This window comes from Phoca vitulina, unplaced genomic scaffold (genome assembly GCF_004348235.1).
Source record: "Phoca vitulina isolate PV1807 unplaced genomic scaffold, GSC_HSeal_1.0 scaffold41, whole genome shotgun sequence".
Taxonomy (NCBI): Eukaryota; Metazoa; Chordata; class Mammalia; order Carnivora; family Phocidae; genus Phoca; species Phoca vitulina.
In genome coordinates, this window is record NW_022589744.1 from 11241640 (window position 1) to 11264849 (window position 23210).

Consider the following 23210-nt stretch of genomic DNA (forward strand, 5'->3'; position numbering starts at 1 on the left):
GGTCAGGAAGTAACAGAGCAGAATTGCAAAATTAGGAAAGCCATAGTTAAAGGAAAACCTGGACCAACGAAGTATCTTTAAAAACCTGAGGGGCGCCTGGGTGGCTCAGTCATTGGGGGTCTGCCTTCGGCTCGGGTTGTGATCCCAGGGTCCTGGGATCAAGCCCCACGTCGGGCTCCCTGCTCTTCAGGAGGCCTGCTTCTCCCTCTCCCACTCCCCCTGCTTGTGTTCCTGCTCTCACTGTCTCTCTCTCTCTCTCTCTCTGTCAAATAAATAAATAAATCTTAAAAACTTGAGCATGATCGACTTTGTGTAGCACATAGTGAATTTACAGAACTCTTAGTATTCGAGGATGTAGAAATACAGGTGTTTTTGAAAATCGGCAGAGATTATTTTTTTATTTTTAAAGATTATTTATTTGAGAGAGTGAGCGAGAGAGAGAACACAAGCAGGGGGAGTGGCAGACTCCCCACTGAGCAGGGAGCCCGACTCTGAGCTCGATCCCAGGACCCTAAGATCATGACCTGAGCTGAAATCAAGAGTCAGACACCTAACCGACTGAGCCACCCAGGTGCCCCAGTTTTCTTTTAAGTAATCTCTGTGCCTAATACAGGGCTTGAACTCATGGCTCTGAGATAAAGAGTCACATGCTCTACCAATTGAGCCAGACAGGCGCCCCAGCATATGTAATTTTTTGAATGTCATAGATACACACAGTTATTAATAAAGTTTGAAAAAGGGATGCCTGGGTGGCTCAGTCGTTGGGCATCTGCCTTCGGCTCAGGTCATGATCCCAGGGTCCTTGGATCGAGCCCCGCCTCGGGCTCCCTGCTCAGCGGGAAGCCTGCTTCTCCCTCTACCCCTGCTTGTGTTCCCTCTGTTGCTGTGTCTCTCTCTGTCAAATAAATAAAATCTTTTTTTTTTTTTTTTTAAGATTTTATTTATTTATTTGAGAGAGAGAGAGTGAGAGAGAGAGCCCAAGAGGGGGTAGGGTCAGAGGGAGAAGCAGACTCCCTGCTGAGCAGGGAGCCCGATGTGGGACTCGATCCCGGGACTCTGGGATCATGACCTGAGCCGAAGGCAGTCGCTTAACCAACTGAGCCACCCAGGTGCCCCAGTCAAATAAATAAAATCTTAAAAAAAAAAAAAAGTTTGAAAAAGCTAATCTTGAAAGTGAATGTTAGAGAAGGCCAACAAGGACATTCCCTAATGGTGGAATCCTGGAACAGATGGAGTATCTGAGGATCCATAGCCCTAAGAACAAGGCAGAAGTTTTATTAAATTTTTTTTAAAGATTTTATTTATTTATTTGACAGAGAGAGACACAGTGAGAGAGGGAACACAAGCAGAGGGAGTGGGAGACGAGAAGCAGGCTTCCCACTGAGCAGGGAGCCCGATGCCGGGCTCGATCCCAGGACCCTGGATCATGACCTGAGCCAAAGGCAGACGCCTAAAGACTGAGCCACCCAGGGGTTGTGAGATCAAGCCCTTACCCTGCCCCCCTCACTCTGTATTCTCATGCTCTCGTTCTCTCTCTAAAATAAATCTTTAAAAAAATAGTCAAGCATTATATACAAACAGGTCTATGCCAAGTAACAAATGGATAATCGGAAATGATGTATGCACACTGACAAGAAGTGCATTGGCATACTTTGTACAAAATGATGCTAGGGAGCTTACATACAACTGATGATGTAAAATAGTGATTTCCAAGGAATTAGACACTAAGGGCCCTAGAAACTGTACTTCATTTTTTTTTTTAACAAGGGTCCCAGAAGATTTTTTTTGTATTTTAAGATTTTATTTATTTGACAGAGTACAGGCAGGGGAGCAGCAGAGGGAGAGGGAGCCCGATGCGTGGCCCAATCCCAGAATCATGACTTGAGCCAAAGGCAGTTACTTAACCAACTGAGCCACCCAGGCGCCGCATGTTTTGTTTTGTTTTTAAGATTTGATTCATCCATTTGACACAGAAAGAGCACAAGCAGGGGGAAGGGCAGGCAGAGGGAGAAGGAGAAGCTGACTCCCTGCAGAGCAGGGAGCCCTACATGGGGCTTGATCCCAGGGCCCTGAGATCATGACCTGAGCCGAAGGTAGATGCTTAACGGACTGTGCCACCCAGGTGCTCCAGATTCTAGGTGTTTTTTGTTTTGTTTTTTTTTTCAGATTCTAGGTTTTGGTTAAAAATATGGTTTGGGGGAGGACTTAATCTTCATTGTGGTCAGATTGTATATACAATAATATTATAAATCTTGTAATTTTTTTTTTAAAGATTTATTTATTTGACACAGAGAGACACAGTGAGAGAGGGAACACAAGCAGGGGGAGTGGGAGAGGGAGAAAGCACGCTTCCTGCGGAGCAGGAAGCCCGATGTGGGGCTTGATCCCAGGATCCTGGGATCATGACCTGAGCCTAAGGCAGACGCTTAACGACTGAGCCACCCAGGCGCCCCTAAATCTTGTAATTTAACAAAGGTTTCTTTATACAAAGCACTCATAGAAACCTAAACAAAAGATGGTTTTTAAATGTTCTATGTTTATAGTCATATTCGTAAAGTAAGTATACTAATCAAAAGCTGTACAACAGAGAAACATTAATAGTGAAGCCGAATGCAAATAAAGATATTCCTCTGAATTCCATTTTTTTTTTTTTAATTTTATTTATTTGAGAGAGAGAGACAGAGATAGTGAGAGAGGGAGCCCGATGTGGGTCTTGATCCCAGGATCCCGGGATTGTGACCTGAGCCAAAGGCAGACGCTTAACTGAGCCACCCAGGCGCCCCTGAATTCCATGTTTCATCAAGCATCAGAAATCACCTATCTTTTAGTCTTTTTCTTTTTTTAATTGCTGTATAGTTGATGTGTTAGTTTCAGGTTTCCAACATTTGATAATTATGTACATTACAAAATGCTCACCACCAGCAGTGCAGTTACCGTGTGTTCCACATAAAATTATATTATTGACTATATTCCCTATGCTATACTTTTCATCCCCATGATCTACTCATTTTATAACTGGAAGTTTGTACCTCTTCACTTAGTTCTCTCATCCCATCCCCCCACCTCCCTCCCCTTCGGCGACTACCAGTTTGTTCTTTGTGTTTATAAGTCTGTTTCTTTTTATTCTTTTTCTTATATATTATTCTGTATCCACATTTTTTGCATCGGATTGGATCCCTGAATTTTATTTTCACTGTGACATTCTCCAGAGATCTAGATCGTTGGCTGCCACTTTGAGGGTTGACCATCCTGGGTATCCACTGTCAGTCCCCACATAGCACAGAGAAACTTCTCACTATGTGCTTCCAGACAGATTTGCACTTGTCACTGTCCCTCCCATCCTTTTATGCAAAGGATATGCAGGGTCCCTGTTCACATGGACCACAGTGTCACCCTGACTCTCCTCCTTGCCCTGGCATTTGAACCCACAGCATTGCTCTAAGCAACTGGTGGTTTGTGGCCCATCTGACAGACCTGCTGGATCACTGCAAGCTCCTCCAGTCGCACAACCTCTAGTAAGTGTGTGGCAGCCATGCCAGCCGTCAGGGGTGGGGCTGCGGGAGGGCCCCGAATGCAGCAGGCCAGGGGTTTTGGTCTCCTGTTATGTTTTATTCCAGCTTCGGATCTAACATGAGAGAGTTCCTCCTGTTGGAATATGCCTCGGGACTGTTTGCTCATCACAGGTAGGAAGGCCCCAAGGGTGTGAGGCGGCAGCACGGTGTTTTTCAGCATGGAAGTACCCCTGGATCTTGGATTATGTTCTTGCTTGTCTGGTTCCCTGAAGGCTACAGGGGTCTAGGGGAGGATTCATCTTGGTACCAGGCCCCAAGCTGCAGGGCAGCACGTGGGCTCACCAGAATCTCCTGTCTGTCCTTGGACGGTTGCAGCCTGTGGCAGCTGGGAGTGGATTACTTTGACTACTGCCCTGAGCTGGGCCGAGTTTCCTTGGAGCTGCACATTGAGCGGATCCCCCTGAGCACTGAGCAGAAAGCCCTTAAGGTGCTGCGGATTTGTGAGCAGCGGCAGATGACTGAGCAAGGTGAGCCCGCCCTCCCCCTGGCATACTTCCTGCTCATGCTGCGTCAGCCGGACTGGAGAGAGGCCGGGCAGTGGGTCCCAAGAGATAAGCCAAAACAGGAAAATTATTGAGGAAGGACAAACAGCTAGGGATCCATCAGGACTTAGAAGCAATGGAGCGCACTGCCTTTTAAAAAGATCCTGACCCACGTCCTCTCTTCTACTTACTCTAGGAAGGTCAGGACTGGGGTCAGCTTGGAATTTACTTCTCGCAGGTGCATTGCTGTTGCCAGCTAAGGCTGGCTCAGTGGGGAAGCAGGACCAGAGGCAGCTCAGGAAGAGCACAGAAAGAAAGCAGTGATATTTGCCCTTTCTCCCTTCACTGTTGAGTGATAAAAACCTAAGTTGTTCTTTCCAGAGGCAGTTGCTTGCTTATGACCATCTCTGAAAGCATAGGGCAATTCAAGACCCAAAGGATGTTTTTTGGCACCTGGACAGATAATGAAGAAGCCGATCTGTGGGGAGCAATAAAATCTTTTTGCCATCCCTGAAATCAAACCCAGTCACAAAGCCAATCCTGTCAGGGTGGGTCCTGGTGTAATAGAGCCAGGAGACAATCTGTAAACCCCCAAGTCCCCGGTGTTGCCAACCAAGTTGTATTTGGAGCCTGTGGAGAGGCTGCACAAAGCTCAGAGGAGGTGGGAAGCCTGCTCCTCTCTGGCAGAGTTCAGAAATGGCCTGATTGGAAGAGTGAAGAGTTCGCCTTTTCTCTTTTTCCCTGCCAAGTTCGCAGCATTTGTAAGATCTTAGCCATGAAAGCTGTCCGCAACAATCGCCTGGGCTCTGCGCTGTCTTGGAGCATCCGAGCCAAAGATGCTGCCTTTGCCACGCTGGTGTCAGACAGGTGGGTTCAACCGCTCCTGGCTTTCTGGGGACTGGCTAGGAAGTTGGGAGGCTGAGGAAGGGGTCCTGGGATCCCTGCTCAGACCTCTGGGCCTGGCCTTGCAGGTTCCTCAAGGATTACTGTGAGCGAGGCTCCTTTTCTGATCTGGATCTCATTGACAACCTAGGGCCAGCCATGATGCTCAGTGATCGACTGACCTTCTTGGGTGAGTCTCTGGGCTCTCAGCCCCGGACCTTTGGCATAGTGGTGGGTTGTGCAGATGGGACGGACTGATCTAGGCTTCTCCAGTGTTCCCTCCTGTTGAGCCCAAACTCCTAGAACCATGTGTGCCAGACTCTGCAAAGCATATTTTCTAACATTTCCCAGTAATTTCAAACTTAAGAGAAAGGTGCAAAAGCAGTATAAGGACTAAGGAACTCCCATGTACACTTTCTCCAAATTTACCATTTTTATTTTGCCTCGTTTATTATTCTGTCAGGTTTTTGGGGAAAAATCTGAAAGTAAGTTGGAGACTTTGTTCCCCTTTCTTCATAAATACTTGAGCATGTGTTTCCTAAGAACAAGAAGATCATCTTAGAGACCCAGCCTCCGAATGTACTACTCTCATCAGATCTGCAGTCCATGTTCTGGTTACATCAGTTGTCCCAGTGGTGTCTTTTATCGTGTCCACACTCACAGATTCAGTTTTCCTGTCTCTTTCGTGACTCTGTCTCTCTCGGTGCTTGTGCACCTTGACTTTTTTTTTAAGATTTTATTTGACAGCGCTCACAAGCAGGGGGAGCGGGAGAGGGAGAAGTAGGCTCCCTGCTGAGCAGAGAGCCCAATGTGGGGCTCGATCCCAGGACCCTGAGATCATGACCTGAGCCGAAGGCAGATGTGTAACTGACCGAGCCACCCAGGCGCCCCTCATCTTGACATTTTTTGAGTCTCTTTTGCTCTCTTATAGAATGTCGTCAGTTTGGGTTTATCTCCTATTTCCTCATGATCAGATTGAGACTTATGGGTTCTTCAATCTGTTACAGTCCAGATCTCTTGTTTGGTTTGATGGTTACATTCTCCCAGGTTTGGCTCTTTGGAGCCCCTTCAAAATGTGTTTTTTTCAATCCTGTTGGTCTCATTGGTCCCTGAGTTTGGAGACAGTTCTGGAACAATCTCCCTGCTTTGGAGTGGCTGGTCTGGGGTGTCTCTTGTCTTGTTTCGGGCCAGAGGTGACCTAGTGCTCTGTTTCTCAATAGGAAAATACCGCGAGTTCCACCGATTTTACGGGGAGAAGCGTCTTACTGATGCAGCTTCTCTTCTCCTGTCACTGATGACTTCCCAGATTGCCCCGCGGTCTTTCTGGGTAATACTACTAATAGACGCCCTGCCCCTTTTGGAAGAGAAAGAGGTACAGTTTGAATTCAGAATGATTTTCTTCTCTGTGTTTTGTAGTCCCTGACTGTGCTTCATTCCATAGCTGTTGTAGATGCACATCCGTAAGTCATCTCCCAAGTAGGGCCCTGCACGTATGTGTGGATTCCCCCATAATGCCCACTCTGGAAATTCAGTATCTACACAAGAAAAGCTACTTAATTTGAAAGGAGGCAGCTGTCTGTTGACAGTATTCAGCCTAGGCCCCTGACGAGACGGGCTGGGAATGAGCATTGGGGCTCTCTGTCCTCCCAGGGTTGCACATACAGAGCCCACTCCTTCAGAGGGCACATACGGAAGGCCATCTCTGAACCTGGGCGCATGTCCGAACCAGTGCAGCCCTTGGCTGGGGAGCAGCTAAGCAAAGCAGCCTCTCTTCTCTCTCCTAGGTGGTTTTTTCAGCAGAGCAAACATATGAGCTGATGAGATGTCTAGAGGACTTCGCCTCAAGAAGGCCAGTGTGGAGAGAGCCTGGTGTTCAGCGACTCCAGGTTATTTTAGCTTTCAGATTGTTGATTCCATAATGGCGATGAGAAAAGGCTCCTTCTATCTTGGACTCCCCTGCTTCCCTCCAGAAACGCTGGCCCCTTACAAACTTGTGCTTCTTGAGTTACTTCTTAACCTGTAATTGACACACCCAACTTCTTTTAGGACGAAGCTGGGCGGTTCTAGGTGTTCTGATCTCTACTTTTCTGGCACTTGGTCGCAGTGGGCCTTTGCATGCGGTTCTCGTATCAACTTGCTGGAAGCTACTACTAAATGTTAAATGCCTTCGGTCTGCATTTGGGTCAGATAGAGCCTTGCAGAGCTTTAAAGAAGGAACACTTCCTGCTGTACCTCATGCTGGTTCTTTGCTTTTAGGAGGATGTTGAGAACACCAAGTTGGAAATGCTGAGACTTGCTCTTGCACGAAATCTTGGCCGGGCCATTATAAAAGAAGGCTCATTGGAAGGCTCCTGAGACCAGCCGAGAGCTGCTTCAACGTGGCACCTTTGTATGGCAATGTTTATATATTTCTGAAAGAATAAATTTTTCCCCCCCAAATAGAAGGCAAGTTCTTAGAGTCCAGCTAGAGAGTTTTCCCTGCCTCTCCTGTGAACTTGAGGTGGTAGAAATTGAGAAAGTGCTTGTTATGTTTTCCTTGGATGGGACCGATTTCCCTGTCTCCCAAGAGAAAAAGCCACTCCTAGAAGTTAGGATGGTGAGTGCAGTGCCCTCCTTTCCATTAGAAATGCAAACAAGAGCGGTCAGTGGTTTACGTATGCTTCTGAAATCTAGCCTTTAGAATCAACTGGAACATTTATCCGTTTTTTCCTTTAGAAAAGGAAAAGGTCCAGGAACCTGTACTTTCATCAACAAAAACCTCAGGTGATGCCAGGATATCTGTCTACATTTGGAATTTGTTAAGTGGCACTTTGCCCACAGTGGGGTGGATGGTGTCTGTATTAGGATTCCAAGTAGGGCAGAAATGATTTTATTTAACATGCAGCAAAACAAGGGCAGCAGAGTTGGTATACTGTATACAGCCATTTGTCACAAAGCAGTGACCTCAGTAGTAACACTCAGATATTTTTAATGTCTAAAGCTTATTATAAAGGTGTATTTCCATATAGTAATCCCACAAACCTTCCCAGGGCTGCAAGCAGCCGGTCTCTGGAAAGCTCTTGGATTTTTTCCCTAAGTAGTGAAACTGATTCACTTTTGACCTGTCCTAATGAAGCAGTGAAACCTGCTTGCTCGAGATGGAGGGGGAAGGGCTAGAGTAAGGAAACCTGGCGAAGTGCAGGGAGGGATTAGGGAGTGTGGCCTATGCCACCTTTCCCCAGAGATGGCTCGGTGCCATCCAGCTGAGGTGAGCTGTGTGCCCTTTCCTCAGCTGGTGATTCTCACTTGCCTGGTGCCCTGTGAGGCCTAGAGTCCCTGGCCCAGTTGTACCTGGTGGATGGAGCAACTGGGACAAGCTTTTTGGAGCTGAGCATTGTCGAAGCAATAGGGTCTGGTGACTCGATTCAGGCATGACCCCTAATCTCACCACCTCCAGACCCCGTATCTCACTGGCCGTGCCCCTCAGCAGCTGGGGATAGTCAAGGTTCCTGGGCAGCAGAAGTCTAGTGCAATCTGCCTGACGCTGGGGCCTCCAGTTCCCGAACATATGCCACACCACAGGCCATCTTGTGGGAAGAGGGGGAGGCCCAAGCAGGAGGACGCAAAGGGTGATGGGAGTTGTTCTCCCCTTCAGAGACTCGAAGGGCAGAAGAGCAGTTTATTTCATGCCAAGCAAGAGGTAGTGAGTAGGATGGCCTGTTCCCAAGGCAGGAGGCACACTTTCCTCAGAAAGCTATGAGTACCTGCTTCCAGAGAAGGGGAAATAATGGTTCTCTTCCATTTTCTTTCATATCCCTAGTTTTGACTGCCACAAGGCCAAGTTCTGTTTCTAACAGGCTAGTTCCCCATCCTGCTGAGATGTCCATAGGACACAGCCTGCCACCACCAGAGACAAGCACACAACTCATCACCCAGCAGCCGTTCCAGGATGCTGCTGCCCACGGAAGGCAGAGTTGGAGATTCAGCAGTACACAAACTTACTCAATGCCCAGGGCTGTTCAGGAGCACTGGGCTTTGCCTACCTCCCTGGAGGTGGGAGCAGGAGCCTGCCAGCAGGGGAAGCAGAGAGTAGTGATGGGGGGCTGAGGCCTCCAGGGGTGTGAGGATGTGGTCCCTGAAGGAGTCCCAAGTCTCTTTAGAGACCTCCCCCCCTCTTACGGCATCAGAATGCCAGCATGAGGGGAAAAGCCTGCTCCCGCCTTGGGTCCATGTTCCCATAGTGCAGAGTCTGGGGCCACTCCCCACCCCTGACAGTACATGGCCAGTTCAAGTCACACAGGTAGACAAAAATCAGGTCCTTTTAGGGGGCCAAAGGAGAGCGCATCACAGCAGAGCTCGGCTCCCAGCAGCGATGCCCACAGCCCCTGTTCCATATCCAAGCTCCAAGCACTGCAGTCAGGACGTGGAGGATGACTGGACCAGGGAGCCCTCCTGTCTTGTGGCAGCCTGCCTGGGCTTCAGTGTGGTGACACGGAGTCCTCTGGGGTCATAGGTTACCCCACTGCTCCACGGGAGGGAACTGGTCCACCTCGCCCACCTCTGTGCTCAGCTGCTCTCCCAGGGCAAAGGTCAGCCTATACCGAAGCCTTGCCTTCTCCTGTGACGGAGGGGGCAGCGTGTTAAGGTGTGGCCCTGGGGCCCTTTCTGTGCCACTACCACCACCCCGTCCGCATTCAGCCGCTCAACCCCAGCAGGGAAGGGACACTGCAAGTGCTGCAGGACCATGGCACCTCCGGCGGGGAGGCCGAGTTCGGAGCCCGGAGCTAGCTCACCTTCAGCGGGTTGGCCAGCAGCATGACCTGGGTGATGGCTGCGGGCGGCTGGACGGGGCTGAATGGAGACAGCTCTGTCCCAGAGGGTGGCTGTAACTTCACCTTCATCGACTGAAGAGAAAGAGAAGCTCCTTTGAAGAGAGATGGCAGGTGCCCCTGAGCGGAAGCCCACTAGAATCACGACGGACACATGCTGCTGCCTGCTGGCCTCGGGGTCCCTCAACACAGTGGGGTTCAAGAGCAGGTGACCTCTGCCTCCAGAGGCCTCAGGAAGCCGGGGGTACCTTTGGCACTGCGGCCTGCAGCACGATGCTCTTGATGGGCAAGGGAGCCGTATTCAGCATGGATACCACCACCACCAGCACGTCAGGCCGTCCAGGCGGACACTCCTTGGCAAAGTGGAAGAGGATGCGGAAGCCGTTTTTATCATAGGCTGTCACAGGAAGGGCGCTGCCTGCAGGAAGAGGCCAGGTGGGTGTGGAGGGAGAAACCCCAGAGCCCGGAGGGGAGGGCGGGGCGACCCTGGGGCCAGCAGGCTCCCTGGAAGAGTGTGGGGATGAATCTGTCGGAACCACCCGTGACTGCACAGTGGCAACTAGCGGAGGCCGAGACAGCAGGAGAGCTGGTCACATTTGGCTCTAGGGACCCGGGCAAGGACAGCCTGGGCCCACCCCTCACTACCCATATCACTGCAAGCTGTGGGCCCCGCCTCGCCCTCCCACCCCAAGCTTCCCACACCTACTAGGCTTGATAGATTCCAGGGGGACGTGGACACTGGCCAGGGAGAGCTCTGGCCCCTTCACGGGGCTGCCCTGGGACTGGAAGGCCGGCGGCTGGAAGAGAGGGCTGCCAGGCCCTGGGGAGAAGGGGAGGAGAGGCCTAGCAGTGGTGCTGGTGGGGATCAGAGGGGAGGTGGTGGCCCCAGGGAAGAAGATGGAAGAGACGGGTTTCACCAGGCCTGAGGTCCTGAGAGGCAGGAAGGAGGACAAGGTAAGTCAGAGATCAGGGATGCTGCTGGGCCAACCCACACGTCCTCCATGGCACGGCTGGTTCTTACTACCACCCCCACCCCAGTTTCCAGATTCTAACATCAGTAGACCAAAAAGGAACACCCCAGGCCCTCCGGAGCTGCCTCCGGTTCTGCCAAGCCCAGGCCCAACCCTCCGCACCCTCACATTTCCCACTCATTACACTCTGGTCTCTTCAAGAAGATGATCAAGGGCATCCAGCTGGTGTAGGGTGCTGTCGCCCAAAGCCGAGCCATGGTACCCGAGGGCTGTGGACTCAGCCTTTGGGGCCGGGGCCGGGGCCAGTCCAGTCGGGAACAAGAAGGAGCCTGCTCTGGGTGCAGGCACGCTGGCTGGAAGCACAGGAGCTGGGAAGGGAGAAGGCGGCGGGGCCTGGGAGCTGCCTGCCGAGGGTGCTGAGGGGCCAAGAGGCCCGTCTGAGGGGCTGCAGGCAGCACTCCCGGGCTTGGGGCTGCAGAAGTCCAGGTCCGACTGCTCGTTCTGTTAGGAGGGGAAAGTGCGAGTGAGCAAAGGGCAGGAAGGAGCTGTTGCAGTCGGTGGGTTTCAGGTCTCCAGCTCTGGCCCCCTTGGCTGGGGGGCCTACTAGGACCCCACTGGACTAGCAGCTCTCTGCCCCGGGCCTGCCGTTGGGTGGGATCTGTGTTCTCGAGCGCACCTGGGGCAGTGCCGGGGCGAGTAAGGACCGCCAAGACCACAGCCAACCGCAGTAGGGAACGAGCTGGGAAAGAGGAAGCCCTTGAAACTGGTCGAGCATTTCAGCGATGCCCCTACCTGGAACACGGGCCACTGGCTGTTCGCAGCTGACTCTGTGGGAGGAGCAGTGGGGGCTGGGTCAGTGAGGCCTGGAGAGAGAGAAGACGACGGTGACGAGAAGGGACTCTGGCCTTGGGCAGCCCCACTGACTCTAGAAGGGTCACATGACGAAAGTCGCTGACGAAAGAGTGACAGGTGGGGACAAGGTATTTTTTCAGGCAGCCTCCAAAGGGAGAGGGGGCAGAACAAGACGCTCAGTCCACCATGTCTGTTCCGGAGCTTATGTGCACACTGCCCTGGGGGCCTGAGGGCACGGAACTTGACTCTCTTTATACCTGAAGTCCCCTTTCCCACCCCTGCTAAGTACGTGGGGCACCCCAGGGCCCTCTTCCCCATTCCACACGCCCTTCTGCTTTGCTGGCCCTACCAGGAGAAGCCCTTCACAGCCTCGCTCCAGGACGCACCCAAGCAGAGCAGCTCCTCGTCCAGCAAGCAGAGGGCGTTGCTTGTGCTGCTGGGTCCTGGGGGGGCCTCAGCCTGGCTGGATGAGTGGCTGCGCCCAGGTCCTGAGGTCTGGGGGGGTGGGGGGAGAATAGGGATGCCAGAGGACGGTGGGGCAGGGGCTGGGGCCAACACTGAGGATGAGCTGCTTGGTGTGTCCAACTCAGCAAGGTCGATGAGAGTGCCTTGGTTCCTAGAGCGGTTTCCTGGATGGGCGAATGGAAGGCGACACGAATGATTAGGGGCCACTCTAGTGGCTGCACAGCAGGAAGCAGAACCCTGAGTACATCGTCCAGCCTAACACTGAAGAAAAGCAAGCAAAGAAAACGCTACCCATAGCTCCTGGTCCCTGGGAAGCTGGAGGAGCACTTGGAAGGGCTTAGAATCCCCTCGGGCCCCGTGGGATGACATGCAGGTCAAGCACTCGGGGCTGGGTGGTGGGGCCTGGGGCTGGTCTAGAAGGGTCCAAAATGGGGAACTAGAACATTTTACCTTCAGCGTCTGGCATGGCTGATGTGGCTACTTCACCATTGATAACTTGTCCTTCAACAATTGTTTTGTAAGAGTTGATGACCCGGGAAAGGTTGTCACTGGCCTGGAGGATGTCCCCTACAGCAGAAAGAGGTACTTCTGACTCCTGGCCATGACACTCCCCCCACCCCCCGGCCAAATCCAAATTCCTGGGTCATCCTTGTCAACTACTCTTTGACTCACCCAAACTATTGTCGTTGTCCTCTGTCTCACTGGCTAGTTTGAATAATGTCCGCCTCTTATTCTCACACCGATCAAACAGCTCCTGAAAGAGTCCCAGACCTAAAAGTGAGAGCTACAAGTCCCCTGCAATGATCTAATTCAGTGTCCACGTCCAGAAAGTCAGGGGCTCCCCCAGTGCCATGGCCACCGGCGGAACGGGGCTCCGAGCACGCCTCTGCCTGCTGCCGCTCCCACCGTGCTGCTGCAGCACCTAGGACGTCAGCTCGGGACGAGGGGAGTAGGTCTCTTCCTGTCCCCGAGGCCAGCACATGCCTCAGAACTCAGAGTATCTGCGTGATCAAGGACTGAGGTGCAGCATCAGGGGCACATGGTGGGTCTCTGCCCAAACGTTCCTGAGGCAGAAGGTGGGGCAGAGAGAAGTGAGCCCCGAGGCTCGGTCTGCAGAGTCCCCCCGACTCGGGCGTACACACAGCTCTTCCTTCCGGGGTGGGTAAGCCATAGCGTGTGTAAAATGGGGGTACCACCCCAGACCTGGTCGCTATGCTGACTAATAAGGAGCAGCAGGTGTGTGGCGAGTTGGCTCTCAGGACAGGTACTGAGCAAAGGCTGCCTCCCTTTCCTGGAGCCCAGCTCTCCTGGGGACGCGCCTACCTTCATGAGCTCTTTATCTGCCTCCGAAGAATCCTCTTTGCTGTAATGAAGCAGCATCTCATTGAGCAGCTTTACGTTGTTATTAACCTCCTCTAAAGTGTGCAGACGCTTGGTCACCTTCTGGATCCGCGCCTCATCCTACATCAATGACGATCAAGGAGAAAAAGCTTAACTAGACTCATCCACTGCCCCCGAACGCCCCACAGCAAGGATCGCACCAGAGAACAGGGGCAGACACTAGTCCCGGTGGAAGCTCCTTTTAATGAGCGGTTCTTGGGAGCTGTAAGGCCTGAGTCCCAATCTAGTTTTTCTTTTAAAATAATGGCCTGCCCCCACGCCTCCACTGGCCCCATCCATGCTTGCTCCTCTGATCCATTCTCCCCCGGAAGCTCCAGTGCGCCTCCCGCTCTCTGGCCTCACGACAGGGGAAGGGACTCTGGCTCTGTGGTCACGGGTTCCTCCGCCCCAAGGCCCTGGGCCCACTTACTTCCTTCACCATGGACTTGATGAGCTTGTTGGCCTCTTGTAGGTCATCCGGGTTTTTGCTTTTCAACAACTTGGCTAAAAGCTGGAAGAGGAGGTACCAAAGGTAAAGGGAAAGGTAGCACCCCACCTGGGGAGACCACGGAGGGCCCGAAGCTCCTGCAGCTCTGAGCGAGCCACCACCTCACCCGAGGACCACTGGCTGGGTGTGCTTTACCTTAGATTTCTCCTCATCATCAAAAACAGGATTCTTGGGACGAGGTGGTGGAGAGGGGATCAGTGTCCTGTCCACAGGGATCAGTGGGTCAGACTGCACGATGCCTGACAGGGAACACAAGGGGGCAGAGCGTTGGCTCACGCTGGGGTCACCTCGATGCCCTTCCTCACACAGCAAGGTGGGGCCCAGCTCTGGGATGAGGGCCTGCAAGGGGTCAGCCCGTCAAACCGCAGCTGAGCCCTTCTCGTCCTCAGGAGGAAGGAAGGGACGGCACATATCCCCTCATTCTTCCCGGCCTTAGCCAGCCTTTGGGGCTGATGTGAGGAGGAGGGAAGGTAAGCACATACCCTGTCTCTTCAACATGTGGTAGGCATCCTTGATCTTGGTTTCTTCTGGCAGGGCCAACGTCCAGCTGTAAAGCAGCTCGATAACCTTGGTCTTCACTTTCTCAGACACCCTGTCCCCCAGGTACTAAGAGGCAAAAGGAAATGAGAAAACCTCATAACTGCCGTCCGGAGGCAGAGACCGTGGGAACGCTCTCTTCACAGCAATGGGAAGTTGCTAGTTAGCTCCAGTCTTCAGGCCTACCCCAAACCAGCAGGTGTTAGGTGTGTGGGACATGGCGCAGGGAGGGGAGGAAACCACCCGTGGCAAAGCTCTCTCCGGGGTACAGTCCATGGTCAGGCAGGGAGCTGGGAGCCTGCCACTGCGTTTCCACGCGCCATCTCCCAGAAACAATGGCATTTTATCTCAAAGGAATGAATGAGAATGTCTTAGATATGAAAAATGGCTCCCTGTGCTTTACGTGGCACCCAGAGCTTAAAAGCCACACCAGTGTGCCACAGAAGCTGAGCAGCTGAGCCTAACTCCTTAGATCCACGTAAGATAGACCCAAGTGACCGCTGTCCGCAGGAGCCTCCCCCGCCCCCGCCCACCTGCTGCCGCATCACCTCTCACATTCAGGCCCGGAGATCGTCAGAGGGCTGCCCGTCCCTGTGGCCTCTGGCCCCCCTGCGGCCCTCAGGGCCTAGTCCCTAAGGACAGGACACAGACAGCTGTCTAAAGACAGTTCTGTGGAGCTGGCAGGTGCACCGTGAAGCCACTGAGACGGGAGAGGGGGAGGAACACAGAGCAGTTCCTAGAATGCGGAGACTGCCCGACTGACCTTCGGAGAGACGACTTTGATTAATTCATTCAAAAACCGGAACTTTCCCACTTCATTATGAAATCTCCTCCCACAGTTCTTCATGCACGCCTCCAGCACCTGCAGCCACATGAAGGGGGGCGCTCAGTGCGGGTGGTCTGGGTCGGAGCCTGCACACAGGTCACGGTGACGATTCACCCGAGGAAGGAACTGCGCAGGAAGCGGTGTGCACGGCCCCCGGGAACGTCGGGGCAACAGGATTACTGACACCTCCTGTCCCTCGAATTGCAAAGCTCTCCCGGGGAAGCTGAACAGGAACTAAAATAAGAAATACTGAGACCCAGATACCAAGACAGTGCGTGTCTGTCCTAGAAGGTGCCTGCCTGCCACCCTCTGCCCTCAGAGGTACAAAGTTTCTCTGACTCGGGTCTGGGGCTCTTTCCACCAGCAGATCCACACTGTGGGGAGACGGGAGATGATGTTTCAACGGTTTTCATTTTTGATGACATGATCTTTTCCCTCCTCCTGCTCCCATTGATTTTCCTTCTGGGGCACACAAAACTGCCTTAAGCTTTCTGTGCTGCCCGTGGCCCTGGTGCCGGGGGTTTACACCGAGGAGCGCTCCACCCCCGTGTTCCCTCCCTTGGCTTCTGACTCTGTCAAGCTGGGTTTTTCAACCGCGCCCCTACTGACATCCCGGGCCACTCCTTCCTTGTTGTGGAAGCCTGTCCTGTGCATGAGAAGATGTCTACAACATCCCTGGCCTCTACCCGCTAGATGCCAGGAGCACCCCACGACGTGACACACGGAAGTGTCTCCAGACCCTGCCAAGTGTCCCCTGGGGAGCAAAAGCACCCCCCGGCTGAGAACCACTGTTTTAAGGCCTTCGCTCTGCAGTGAACACGACAGAGGCGTGCACGTGGGCCACCTGAGCACCCTTCCCATGACCCGGACGAAGTCAGGGGAGACCCCGGGGAGGCCTCTGGACGCGTCTGCGCTCTGAATCCTCGCAGTCTGAATAAACGCTAAGATCCGCCGGTCGGTGTGATGCCTTGAATAGGAACTAGCATTACTTTTAGCTACAGAACAAATTGTACTCGCCACACTTTTCTTTACTTGGCCAACTCTTAACCGGCAAGACAGCCCTGTCAGCATCTCTTCAAGAAGCTGCCTCAGGGCTCCAGCCCGGGCTCAGGGCCCCGGCCTCCGGCTCCCTCGCTCAGCCACTCGGCCTCTCCCATCGGACCGGCGGGGACTGCACTCCGGGCCTCTCTGCAGCCTCGGGGCCTTGCACAAGGGCACACACACTTGTGGGGCAGTTCACGGAACACGTTCCGGACATTTCTGGTATCAAAGGACTTTTAGCTGCCATAGGACGTGGGCCCTGCAAACCTCAGAGAACCCAGTGGGCACATGAGGAAAGGCCCGGGCTCATTAAAATTCGCTGGTCAGAGTGAAACAACCTACCGTCAGGGCCTGGACCGCCTCCCATTCCTGCGGAGACTGGATCTTATGGGCCAGCAATCGGACAGCGATCTGCGGCCTGGGGGACAAGCAGACCACGCTTTCAGGCACTGACCCTGGGGCTACGTGGCTGGCCCTCCTTGGCCAGTTTGGACTTCTCTGCTCAGCTCTCTCCCGCTTGCCCCCCAGTGGCTTTGAGACTCACCCTTCAAGCTCTTTGTTGATCTGATCACAGAAGCCAATTATGTATTCCCAGTCCTCCTGGCGGTTGGAAGGATTGGTGGCCTTATCTTGGGACAGAGCAAAGTGGAGGACAATTGTTATAAAGAGAAAGGAGGACATAATGGAAGGTTTTCCAATAATTTTTTAGGCACTGACGTGAAGCTAAGTTTGTTTCCAAATTTCTTCTCTGATAAACCCTCAACAGATCAGTCTAGTGTTTTGAAAGTCACAAATGAAAGAAAAACAAATTCTCAGCCTTGTGAAGCTTAGAGTAGACCACAATCAATAGGACAAATAATTATAAACACAAACAATAAAAATCTTCAAAGATACCTGTAAAAATGTTTAATATAACCAATAAGTATAAATAACTCTAGTTATATAAAAATAAGCTATTAAGCAAATAGGGATGAGCAAGAAGCGTCTCCTAGACAAACTGAAGCCAGGTGATACTTGATAAAAAAACATATATACTTAAGAAACTTATTTCCTACATACCCTTCAAAAACTTTTTCAAGACGTAACTTTTCTTAATGCTTTAAATGTTATTTTCTTAGCAAGAGTGAGAAGGGGGGGAGGGAGGGAGGAAGGGGCAGGAGGGGGAGAGGGAGTGAGAGAATCCCAGGCAGGCGTCACGCCCAGTGTGGAACCCAATGCAGGGCTCAATTCCAAAACCCCGAGACCATGACCTGAGCCATGAACAAGAGTAGGTCGCTTAACCGACTGAGCCACCTAGGCACCCTCTGCTTTCCATGTTTTTTAAATTGCACATTGTAAGTTAAGCTGATATTTACTGTGCCCCTACTAAGCACCAATCATTGTGCTATCTGTCCACGGGACTGCAGAAACAGACTCTGAATTAAGCATTCGGCACCCTCAAGTTTAAATGGTCTCCTATGATTAAGGACAAAGGCAAGTGTTGGAGAGTTCTCAGAGGATCACTGAGGGATTAAAATCCAGGTGCTAAATGTCAAGGCTCCTAACATTTTGGTGTGGGTCCTCTTTCCCCTGTTATCCCAGAGCCTGTGCTAAAGAGGACGGCCCCCGCTGAGGGTGGTTAAACGTGTTCCCATATCTGATTCACATCTTGGGAGTCTGCCTCTTCCAGAAAGCACTCTCAAGCTGTTTGCTAAATTTAGGGCTTCAGGTTCAGAAGACAAATGGTAGGCTGAAGGCGTAGATCCTTTTTAAATACCCATGCTCCTGCAGATTTCCCCCAGCGCCAAAAGCAGAGCAACAGAAGCTTGAAAAAGCCCCTCCACATAAGGGGTGTTGTAGAAGTTCCTGAATTCTGATTTCTCGTGACTGTGTTTTCTTAACTTCCTTTTTCCTAACATTAAAAATCACTAGCTCCATGAACAAATCCTAACAAGGGCTCCCAGCATCCTCCCTACCCCCACGGGGCTCTGAGGCACAAGGAGTCAGCAGACGCCACCCTGAGGCAGAGGGAAGGCCTGCAGTGTTTCCGCGCCGGGTGCAAGAAGATTCTGACGGTTTAGGTTCATATTTGGAGGAAAAGGAAAAATGTCTGTCCTCAGTCTTGAAAAAAGAATTAGCAGGCCCTTTAAAATGTCAAGCTAGAGGGAAGCAAGATTAATTCTATCAAGAGTGGCTATTTATTGCCACAGTGACCTACAAGCTGTCACCTTCCAGAAGCCCCGTGTTTCTCCCATCAGTTGTCTGGTATCTTCTCAGGTGTTAGCGCAGCTTTGTTACTAATCCCTATCATTTGAGATGCTTAAAGTTCTCACATGACATCAAGAGGCTGAAGGATACAAAACACAGGGTGGTCTGAGGGGCCACACCCCTCCCACTGCTGCTATTACTATTTTGAGAAGAGTCACACACCTCGTGGTATAGGAGTAACACGCTCGCCTGTACTGCACGCAACCGGAAAAGGAGGAAAAGGAGGTTCAGGGGACAGCACGGAGGCGCCTGCCCCCCACACGCACACAAGCAATGGGCGCTCACCGGAAGTGCTCTCCCCAGGCCTCTCCTAATTCTGATAGCACTTCTGCTCCCAGGAATATGCCCACTTCCTTCTCACTTGTGTTCAACTTCTCTAGAGTCCCATCTTGATAGACCTTCCTACTGCAAATCTGCAGGGAGCTCTCTGCCTACACATGGGCACAAAAAGCCTGGTTTCAGCAATGCCCAGTCCCTGTTTTGAGCATCTACTCCAGCTCTCCAGTCCACAAGCACCCTCAGGAACAGGAGGAAAGTTCTGGGGATAATTCCAGGTAACTCCATCTCTCCATCTGCCCATTGCCTCCCTCCTGCAGATGCACACAACCTTCTACCCACTCCACATGCTCCATCACCTGGCACAGAGGGGATACCGCCTCCCCTGTAAGCCCCACCTTCTAGAGCTGGCTCTGGGCTCTACTCTGACTCAAGGTTTCTATTTTCAGGTCTCTCCTGAAAGCCTCATCCTCTTATGTGTCTGTGCCTCTAGATTCCCTCCTCTCATTTTCAGCTTAGTTCCATCATTAGCCTTGACTGTGGTGGGGCCTCAAAAGGTCAAGTAGGGATGCCTCCAGTAGGGGCAGCCCTGGCTACCCAATCCCGACACAGCTCAGACATTTCACAGATGACAGATTCTATGTATCACATGACTTAGAGATGAGCAGAGGCAAGAACACAGGATGGAAAAGAAATCAAGAGTCAGCCTTCGGGGCGCCTGGGTGGCTCAGTCGTTAAGCATCTGCCTTCGGCTCAGGTCATGATCCCAGGGTCCTGGAATCGAGCCCCGCATCGGGCTCCCTGATCCGCGGGAAGCCTGCTTCTCCCTCTCCCACTCCCCCGGCTTGTGTTCCCTCTCTCGCTGTGTCTCTCTCTGTCAAATAAATGAATAAATAAATAAACTTAAAAAAAAAAAAAAAAGAGTCAGCCTTCGGTGCTAGGGTCTTGAATTAAGAGAGACTTTATCACCAAGTCTTTGTTAAGCACCCACAGAAAATTAAGTACACAGGTGAACTATACTGATACTATTCAATCAATAATATAACTAAAAGAAAACGAAGTACACAGCATGCTAGGCCATGGAGGGACTACATAAAGAGTCCAAGACTCAGAGCCTACCCTTGGGGAGCTTATGTTCTTCTGATGCAACTTGTGCGAAATAACCAGAGCAAAAACTTGAGTGTAATTATATAATTTGATACAGAAATGAGTTTAAAAACAAACTCATCACTTCTCTTTCCTGACTTCCCCATTTCTATAAATGGTGCCATCTTTCAAAAGCTCGCTGTGCCCCCACGCCCAGGCATCTGGATTTGAACCCCCATTGCTGACTCCTTCCTTCTCACCCACTTCCAGCAACCCAGGGTCCCTTCCTTCTCAACGTCTTTTTAAATCTCTCCCTTTCTTACCCCTGCCCCCACCCCACCTCCTTACTTCTTCACCTGCTTCCAGAACTTCTGCTTCTTGCCATCCTATATAAAAAAACCCCTATACTAATCCTCCTAAAACACTGACTTCACCAGCTACGGTAAGAACGGGGACCTGATAACTGTTGAAATTTGAACTTCTTGGGCTGTAATTCAAGCTCTTCCAGAATTTAGTTCTAACTTCCCAGCTTTCTCTCCAACCACACTCCTACAGGAGCTCCCTGCCTGAACCAGACAAACACCTGTTCCTGTATGCCCCAAACATGGTTTGCTCTATTTACATCACTGTCCAGTGTTTTCTTTTTTTAAGATTTTATTTATTTATTTGACAGAGACACAGCAAGAGCGGGAACACAAGCAGGGGGAGTGGGAGAGGGAGAAGCAGGCTTCCTGCTGAGCAGGGAGCCCAAGGCGGGGCTCGATTCCAGGACCCTGGGATCACGACCCGAGCCGAAGGCAGACGCATAAATGACTGAGCCACCCGAGTGCCCCTGTCTAGTGTTTTCTTAGCCAATTGTCCCCAGTCTTCTGGGCATTCAAGGCCTGGCTTGACTGCCACCTCCTCACTGAGAGAATCATCTTTCCATTCCACTTACCCCCAATTTCCTAAAGAAATTACAGCTTACAGCTTACAGCTCTCGCCCCGTACCTGTATCTTTTTAAGAATGCTTTATCCACCCCAGCATCATCTTCATCAAACTGAAGGCAAAGACAGCTGGAACTTAATTTTCATAATACCTCATAGAGTAGGTATTTGTTATGGACTGATTGAGATGAGAGGACTTCAGAGAAGGCTGAAGTCATCAAGAGACAGTCTGTGGGCAAGGAAAATCTGGGATGGGTCTTAAAGCATTTAGTTTAGCAAAGGGAAGGAGATTAGTGTGTGCCGGGGGGACAAGAACACCTGACCTGGCACAGCAAGGAGACTCTTGGGAAGCCACAAAGAGGTGGCAGTAGGTGTGCAGCAATGGAACGACCTGATTACACAGAAGAGGACGGAGGGGAGGTGGGGAGACACTTGAGGCACGGGGCCCAGCAAAGGCTTCTATAATAATTCTGGCAAACCATGGAGTGACAAGGACCTAGACTAAGACAATGCTAAACCCCAAACACTGGTTCATTTGATTGATAAGGTCACACCAATAAGTCATAAGAACTGTGAAGGTGAACAAGGGAGAAGAATGGAATCTAAAAAAAAAAAAAAAAAAAGAATGGAAAGAATCTTAACACCGCCCCTAATGTCACTCTAACCAATGGGAAAGATCAAAGGCCAGTCTTAGCTCTATTATCTACAGATACCATCCCATTGCCCCACTCACCGTTTCCACTCTCCCTCAAAAACAGGTCTGTCCCTCTCCTATTTCAAAATATAACTTTAAACCTAGCCAGTTAAACTCAGCTTAGGTCAAATTACTCCAATGTCCCCATTAGTATCTATGAATCAAATCGATTCCAGCGTAGTTATATCTGGTTGGATGGCTCTGGGTAAGTGGTGTGATTAGTCAGTGTGTCCTCTTTTTGTGAAATTGTGACAGTAGTACCTGCTTCGCTAGGATACTTGATAAAGGAATTAAATGAATGTCTTTGGGGTACTCTGAGCTCCCTGGAGAACAATTCCCTGCACACAGAGGACTTTGCGACCTGCCTGCAACTGCAGATTTTGCAAAGGTAACCTAGGTTCAACCACCTGAAGGGGGTTTCTTATTAAGAAAGGTCAGGCCAGGGGCACCTGGGTGGCTCAGATGGTTAAGCATCTGCCTTCGGCTCGGGTCATGATCCCAGGGTCCTGGGATCGAGCCCCATGTCTGGCTCCTGGCTCAGCGGGGAGCCTGCTTCTCCCTCTGCCTCTCCCCCTGCTCGTGCTCTATCTCTGTGCCTCCAATGAATAAACAAAATCTTAAAAGAAAAGAAAAGAAAGGTCAGGCCATTGGAGGAAACAGCCATTACCTCCAACAGCCTGGAGGCTCTAGTAAATAAGAGATCTTGCACAAGGCAGTCTCTAGGCATCCTGTCTTATCACTGTCCAATTTCTGCCTTCACTTAGAGGCCTCCAGGGGCCTCTTCTAAGCCCACAGGAAAGTTAACTTATTAACCTTTCAGCAGAATACTATGTGCTAACAAGGTTAACCCGTATTTCCTTAATAGCAATATAAATTAGCAATTAGAGCAATAGGCCGCTATAACTACAGCACTAGGCTGTGCTCCTCTGCTCTGCTTAGAGTATGTTACCTACGAATGACTCGTTAAGATGTTCAAGTGTGTGTATCTCCAACACGGACATCACCGAGGTTTGGGCACTGCAGGAAAAGGGTAGAGCTGCTCTTTATCCCTTTTTGGATTCTTCTCACTTCAAACATTCTGCCTGCGCGAGGCGGCCACTTCTCAAATACATGGTCGCAATTCTGAAGCTGTGTGTGTATGCTCAGCGGCACCCACCGCTCCCGGAGTTTCAGCCCAAATCCGCAGCTTTTCCCTTCGACTAAGACTGAGGCCAGGGGTCCCGGAGTCACGGCGGCGCGCGGCCCCACCACAATCTCCCCAAATCGCCGATGCCATGCCAGGCGGCAGCACCTGGCTGCCGCTTCCCCGGAGCCCGGGCCGGACCCGAGCTCACGCCGCCGCGCGCAGAAGTGGGAGGAGGCGCCGGTCGGGGGCCCGGGCGCCCTGCTGGGGAAGGGGCGTGATCGCGGAATGCTCGCGGCCAGGGCGAGTCCAGGCGCGGCTGCCAGGCGACGCCGCCGCGGACCCCTGGCAGCGGAGGAGGGCGGGGTGGGGCGGAGAGGGGCGGAGGGGGGCTCTAGGGCAGACAGAAGCGGCCGCGGCTACTCACTCAGCCAGGACTCCAGGCTCTCCCCTTCCGCCTCCGCCATATTGCAGCCGCCCGGGCCGGCCCAGCGGCCTCAAACCTCGCGAGAACCTGTGAGAGACGGGTCGGG

General features: G+C 51.8%; 2 protein-coding genes across 2 annotated transcripts in view; one reads left to right on the forward strand and one right to left on the reverse strand.

Moving 5' to 3' along the window:
- The window catches only part of NUP85 (nucleoporin 85), a 32320-nt gene extending 24625 nt beyond the window's left edge, over positions 1-7695 (forward strand). The window contains exons 12-19 of the mRNA XM_032429455.1: positions 3432-3515; positions 3618-3683; positions 3888-4039; positions 4804-4921; positions 5026-5126; positions 6157-6308; positions 6721-6822; positions 7193-7695. Coding sequence (XP_032285346.1) covers positions 3432-3515; positions 3618-3683; positions 3888-4039; positions 4804-4921; positions 5026-5126; positions 6157-6308; positions 6721-6822; positions 7193-7291 — 874 coding nt within the window. The 3' untranslated portion in view covers positions 7292-7695. The remainder of the gene's footprint in view (positions 1-3431; positions 3516-3617; positions 3684-3887; positions 4040-4803; positions 4922-5025; positions 5127-6156; positions 6309-6720; positions 6823-7192) is intronic.
- A 93-nt stretch (positions 7696-7788) lies between these two features.
- Positions 7789-23195, reverse strand: GGA3 (golgi associated, gamma adaptin ear containing, ARF binding protein 3). Its single transcript, XM_032429454.1, has 17 exons — positions 23105-23195; positions 16869-16953; positions 16667-16742; positions 15221-15319; positions 14403-14526; positions 14056-14159; positions 13843-13923; positions 13356-13493; positions 12705-12786; positions 12483-12599; positions 11954-12196; positions 11508-11578; positions 10900-11216; positions 10451-10674; positions 9993-10162; positions 9709-9819; positions 7789-9533 (listed from the first exon to the last, which is right to left on the reverse strand). The coding sequence occupies exons 1-17, from the start codon at positions 23142-23144 to the stop codon at positions 9423-9425; spliced, it is 2193 nt and encodes a 730-aa protein (XP_032285345.1). The 5' UTR covers positions 23145-23195; the 3' UTR covers positions 7789-9422.
- Between the last annotated feature and the right edge of the window lie 15 nt (positions 23196-23210).

Coding starts and splice junctions, on each gene's coding strand:
- GGA3 (XM_032429454.1), bottom strand. CDS start 23,144: ATGGCGGAGGCGGAAGGGGAGAGCCTGGAGTCCTGGCTGA. Junction 15,320..16,666: donor AGGCGGTCCAGGCCCTGACG/GTAGGTTGTTTC, acceptor ATGTGGCTGCAG/GTGCTGGAGGCGTGCATGAA. Junction 9,820..9,992: donor TGCAGGCCGCAGTGCCAAAG/GTACCCCCGGCT, acceptor CTTTCTCTTCAG/TCGATGAAGGTGAAGTTACA.